Source organism: Psammomys obesus, unplaced genomic scaffold, assembly GCF_907164565.1.
Source record: "Psammomys obesus unplaced genomic scaffold, mPsaObe1.curated_primary_1811, whole genome shotgun sequence".
Taxonomy (NCBI): Eukaryota; Metazoa; Chordata; class Mammalia; order Rodentia; family Muridae; genus Psammomys; species Psammomys obesus.
Window position 1 is genome coordinate 1,731,761 of NW_026592890.1, and position 6,020 is coordinate 1,737,780.

General features: G+C 42.0%; 1 protein-coding gene across 8 annotated transcripts in view; it reads right to left on the bottom strand.

Annotated features, from left to right (window-relative positions):
• Syne1 (spectrin repeat containing nuclear envelope protein 1) overlaps positions 1–6,020 on the bottom strand; it is a 461,163-nt gene that overhangs the window by 95,588 nt on the left and 359,555 nt on the right. For all 8 annotated transcript variants that reach the window (XM_055615901.1, XM_055615897.1, XM_055615895.1 and 5 more), the window contains 5 exons: positions 5,380–5,512; positions 4,820–5,002; positions 3,328–3,477; positions 2,212–2,388; positions 1,291–1,446 (listed from right to left, as the gene is read on the bottom strand). In XM_055615901.1, coding sequence (XP_055471876.1) covers positions 1,291–1,446; positions 2,212–2,388; positions 3,328–3,477; positions 4,820–5,002; positions 5,380–5,512 — 799 coding nt within the window. The remainder of the gene's footprint in view (positions 1–1,290; positions 1,447–2,211; positions 2,389–3,327; positions 3,478–4,819; positions 5,003–5,379; positions 5,513–6,020) is intronic.

A 6,020-nucleotide genomic window follows, 5' to 3' on the forward strand; every position in this document is an offset into this window, starting at 1 on the left:
TGGGATGAGCAGCCTGCATGAGCTTTCTGTTGTCACACAGCATTAAGGAACAGTGTCACCTAGGAAATGCTTACCCTTGTATAGAGCAGGCTTCAAACTAAGATTCTGTGGTAAGAGCAGGTTAAGGGACATTTTAAGGAAGTGGCCAGGCCAAGGCACAGTTTCACTAGTTGACAGCATCAAAATATCGTTATGACACTAAAGAACTCTTACAAACACATGCATCTGGCAGACACTGCAACCGTAATGAATAAAGATGCATTTTAAAGATAACTAAGGGAAATTTGGGCAGATCTATAAGTTCAAGGACAGCCTGGTCTACATAGCTAGTTCCAGGCTAGTTTGGGACTATATAGTGAGTCCTTGTCTAAAACATATATAAATAAAAAGAAAATTGAGAGAGTACAATCATGCATTGAGCATAAAGACAACATGAAGGAACTGCTAACTTCTGAGATATATTATGGTGACATAAACTATCATCTCCCGGAAATTATGTGAATAGTACATACGAGTAAAATGATGTTCACTGACGTCTTCTGTGTACATGCTGGTTTAGGATGAATTTGCATGTCTGTGTGCATGTCTGTGAGGTTGCAAGGCAGCAGTGCCTGCGCGTGCAATGAAAGCTAGGAGTGGATACCCAGTGTGGTACTTGATTTTTCTCCATCTTTACATATTGAGGCAGGTTCATTACTTGCCTCCAGATCACTGACTTAAGCACTCTAGCTAAGCCACCTGCTCTGGAGACCCTCTGGTTCCATCTCTTGAGTGTTAGGACTACAGGTGGCTATCATACCCACTTGAGTTCATGTGGGTCCTGGGAAACCCAACTGCATCCTCACATTTGCATGACAAAAAAATGTAGTAAGATTTATCTAAAATACTGGTAAATGTTAGGTCTGATTGTCAGGGTATGGGACTCAAGCATCTCTACCTACTTATGTGTGTATTTGATAATAGTTTTCTATAAGCTCAAAACTTTAGAAATGGACGATGAAGACCAATAGAGTTCAGTGAGAAAATAAATAAATAAAAGAAGGCATGATAGTACGTAGTCCTGGTACTAATAAGACTGAGGCTGGAGGATTCCAGGTTTAAAATGACTCTGCAAAATCCAACAAATATCAATAGAAAAGAAAAACCTGATCAGCTTGTGTAATAGAAGACGTGTACCTACAGATGCAGTTATTTTAGAAAAGAGTTGGCTCATAACCCTTGAAGCAGCCATCCCCTTAGCGCAGGCCTGAAGGCGTGAGGCAGGCCCCTCGCACCACCTGGACACATTACCTGACAGTCCTTCAGGGTGTTCTGAACAGCAGTCTGATCGCCAATTTGATGCTGCTCTTTCAACTTCTTCTCCTGGCTTTCAAACCAAGCTTTCAGAGACTGTACACTATTTTCATAGTCTGACCAAGACTCCAACAGGCCTTCCAACAGCTGGATCTACACAGACCGGAGGACGTAAAATTCAAACGTTTAGTTTTAGAGCCACATCATTGGAATAAAAATTACCCAATACAATTTCTTTTTTTCTTTTCTGTTCTTTTTTTTTTTAAGATTTATTCATTCATTATTTATAGGGTTCTGCCTGCATGTACACCTTCAAGCCAGAAGAAGGCACCAGATCTCACTATAGATGGTTATGAGCCACCATGTTGTTGCTGGAATTGAACTCAGGACCTTTGGAAAAGCAGCCAGTGCTCTTAACCTCTGAGCCATCTCTCCAGCCCCCCAATACAATACTTATGAAGTAACAGTACTAGGGAAGCACTGGGGATAGGAAGGACTATGCTAAAAGGGCGTCATAGACTTGCATGAAAATGGCCTTACAGAACCCTGAATTGTAAAATTAAAATGTGAAAAAATAAAATTCTTAAAATACAGTCTATCACATACATAAACTAAGAAAATGAAGTTTACCAAATATCAATCAGTGGGTAAAGAAGAGAGAACTATAGTCAACCTAAAGTAAAGGTAAGAGAAATGAAGAGACATCTTAAAATAAATTAGATGCATGAAACGCAGAGAAGGAAGGCTTCATAAGAGAACAAATGGGACTAGAGATGTCCAGAGCTAGCACCTTCAGGGCGCTGTGGGAAGCTGCCCCATGCTTCACCTAGCCACACCGCTTGTGAAATGGTTTCTGCCAGCCATTCGCCTGCTCTTGATGGTCTGCATCAGTGTAGGAGCATAGGCCACCTAACTCACCTTCTCACCCACTCGGCCTTGCAAGAGCTGCCAACTTTTATTCATCGCTCCAAGCTGCTCAGCAAAATCTGTCTTATCGCTGCGCTTGCTCTCCACATCCTGACTGCTGATCTGCAGCACCGACTGGTTCACGAAGTCCGCCGTCAGCTGCTTGCAGTTAAGGTCTATCTTGAAACCCTAAGAAAGAGGCAAGAGAGTCGGACAACAGGCTTCCGGGCGGAAAAAGCCTTAGCGTGTTCCCAGGAGTCGGAAAGTCTCCTGTGACTCCATCCAAATGACACAATCTATGCTGCTTTACATGACCTGCTGTGTTAGGGACGTGTCGAATATATATTCACGTATGTGTATAAAATTACAAAAATACAAATAACACATGCATGATATGTAGAAATGGGTGAGTTATTTAATTATTTTTTAGGGTGTTATAGTTTGAGCATGTAATGACCTCAATAGGTCCACGTGCACTTGGTCCTTAGTTTGGGATGCTGGGGAGCTTATGGAACCTTAAGAAAGCAGAGCCTAGCTGGGCATGGTGGTGCACATCCTTAATCCCAACACCAAGGGAGGCAGAGGTAGCCAGCCTGGTCTACAAAGTGAGTACAGGATTGCCAAGGCTACACAGAGAAACTCTCTCTCAATAAAACAAAACAACAAAATGGAGCCTCCCTGGAGGACCTAGACTTTGTACATGGCAGAGGTGGGGAAGGGCGTGCTTTGAAGCTGTATAGCTGGCCCCACTTCTTGCTCTCTCTCTCTCCGGTTCCTGTAAACAGATGAAGTATGATTGGCTAGCCTTGTGTTCCTGTTCCCAGGCCTTTCCCTCCATTACAAGCTGTTTCCCCACTGGAACTGTTAGCTGGAAAACAAAACAAAACAAAACAAAACAAAACAAAACAAAACAAAACAAAAAAAAAAAAACGCTTTCTTTCCTAAGTTGCTGTAGTGGGCCACTTTATCACAACAAGATAAAAATAACTAACATGCTACATCTTTGAATGTGTCTATCGGTTTACTGGCTATTGGATATATACATTCTAAGCCCTGGTTTGAGTTTCTGAGCTCCTTCAAATAAAAGTCTAAATACATAAAAGTAAAAAATCTCAAAGTGTCAGATACCTTATATTTCTGAAGGTATTCGTGGATTGCCTTGTAACCTATTGCATTTTTTATGTCCTCTTCATCCTTCAGGATGACACTTTCCATGAGTGAAATCCAACTCATGATCTCAGAAATGGCATGGCGGGAGGGCAGCATGTCCATCTGGAGCTGAGAAAGCAGAGACAGAATGAATCCCAAACACTAAAATTCAGACCCAACTTCTGTTAATACAGTGGTCCTCAACCTTCCTAATGCAGTGACCCTTTAATACAGTAGAACTATTTTTGTTCCTACTTCATAATTGTAATTTTGCTATTGTTATGAACTGTAATGTAACGTGTTTTCTGATGGGCTTAAGAGACCCCTGTGAAAGGTTGTTTGACTAGCCCCAAAGCAGTCTTGGCCCACAGTGAAAACGGCTGTGTTAACGGAAGAACCCTAGGCAGAATTCTACCAGCATACCAAGAGAAATAATAGCCCTTTATATTTTTCAGATCTCTGAAGCCTGGACCATCAAGCAAATACAGTAACAACAGACACCTACCACTCAGTCTAGTACCATAACATTGCATAAATATCAACTAATTAATCAAAACACCAGCAAGAAAACATTCTTACTTTATAGCTAGCTTTATGGGTTTAAAAAAAACCCTTAGCTACAAAACATTCAACAGATGTATTTTATTAATTACCTTGTAAAATCTCTGTGTGTTGTGACTCAGGAATGCTAAAAGAAAAAAAGAATGACACTACACTGCAAGCTATCATTTCCCTCCTCTCTGGCACTCAAATGTTTATTCCTAAGAGCCAATTTCCTGAGAATTTAAGATATACTGAGAAATCTGAATTTTACTTCATTGTGTCAAGAAAGTATGTATATCATGATAATGAGTTGTAAAAACAAAAGCAACCATTTAAATATATATAAAACTACATTTCCTGGCATTCAGTGCGTAATGCCCATAATCCAGCCCTTCCAGAGGCTGAGGCAGGAGGATCATCACAGACTCAAGACGACCAGGAGCTACAAGTCTTGTCTTCAAAAACATATAAAATTAAATACATACTATCTAATTCTATATGGCGCTGAAAGGAAAGATGTGTGACTGTTCTTACATTTTGAGTAAAATCCAGTTTCCTTCTTGAATGCAAATTGGCAGATCTTTTGGGTATGTTATCATCACAATTTTATGAGTTTTCACATTAAATGTCAACTTAAACAAGGTCAAAGTTTGAAAGTCAAGTTTCCAACACATACACACACACACACACACACACACACAGAGAGAGAGAGAGAGAGAGAGAGAGAGAGAGAGAGGAGAAAGGGAGTACTTTGGGAGGAAATGCTGTCTGAAGTGAGATTCGCAGAATGGTTTGGTTTTCATTCACAGTGCAATAGCAGAGAGAGAAAACAAGCTCCTGGTTAACTCTAATCTGCATTCACGTGGTGGAGACCGCCTGCGACCACATCATCTAGCTGCCTGCGACCACATGAGCCATGTCTTGGTACCTGGTGGAGCTTCTCCTGCACCACAGGAATGCTGGTCAGCAGGTCCGTCCACTGGCTGTCCATTCGGGACAGCTCAGCGCGCAGGGCAGCGGTATCCACTTTCTTTAATCGAAGGAGCTGATTTCCCGTGCTGGTGACTGATGACTTCAGGGAAGACTTGGCATCTACTTCTTTAGAGAACTCCTTAAAAAAAAAAAGTCACAGTGTTCAGGTTAGCACAGAAGAGCTGGCACTTTTCATTTAAGGACAGAGCTCTGTCTAGAGCACAGAGCAGTTACTCCCTACTATTGAGGCCTCTGCCGTGGGGAGCTCTCTGCAGACAGCCAAGGGCTCTCCACCTTCACTGTCAGAAGAACCAACCCATCACCTGAACACTAACTGAAGGCAACCTGAAGTCCACTCCTTGTGTAAGCACTAGACATACCAAGTCAACCTCAGAATTGTCTATGGCAATTTAGCTTCTTTTCCGTGTCTGTTGACAGCTGCCTTCCTTTATACTAAGCCATGTGCCCAGTCTGAGAAACAAAATGAGTTCAAATGCCTTAGGTTCTCAGACTTACCAGGAAAGCATTGAGATGATCCCGGACCATTTCTAGTTCTTGCGGGACCGTCACAGACTGCTGAGTCCAAAAGGCCAGCCTGTCCTTTGCTGACTGCAGCCAGTGAACCAGCTCTGCAGATTCACTTTGATACCTTTAAGCATATTAAAGAGTCTACAATGAAACATTCAGTCTCTGTTGTCTATTGTCAGTTAAAACAAGAGTCCCGAAAGAGTACAAGGTTGATGATCTGATATTCCTTTCTTTCAATATTTGTATCTTAAGTCTATGCTGGGCTTCAGCATCGCATCGCTATGCTGAAAAATAAGAACATCTTTCTCCCTGTGCTGGTGCCATTGGCAAATATCGGGTCATGGTTATGAAAAGCAGTTTGAAATAAAGGTGACAAAGAAACAGTGCTTCATTCAATAAAACTGAAATAGCTGCCTCCCTTGACTACTTTCTGTTAGGATTTCAGTGTTAACTATTCTCCCAGGCACATGTGCTGAGAGCTTGGTCACTATGCGGGGCGATGTTAGAAATGTAGAAGAATCAGAGTCGAGACAAACACGGGGGCAGGAGGTCACACAGAGCTATCCTTGAAGGGTGCTCTCTCTCCCTCTCTGTCACACACACACACACACACACACACACACACACAC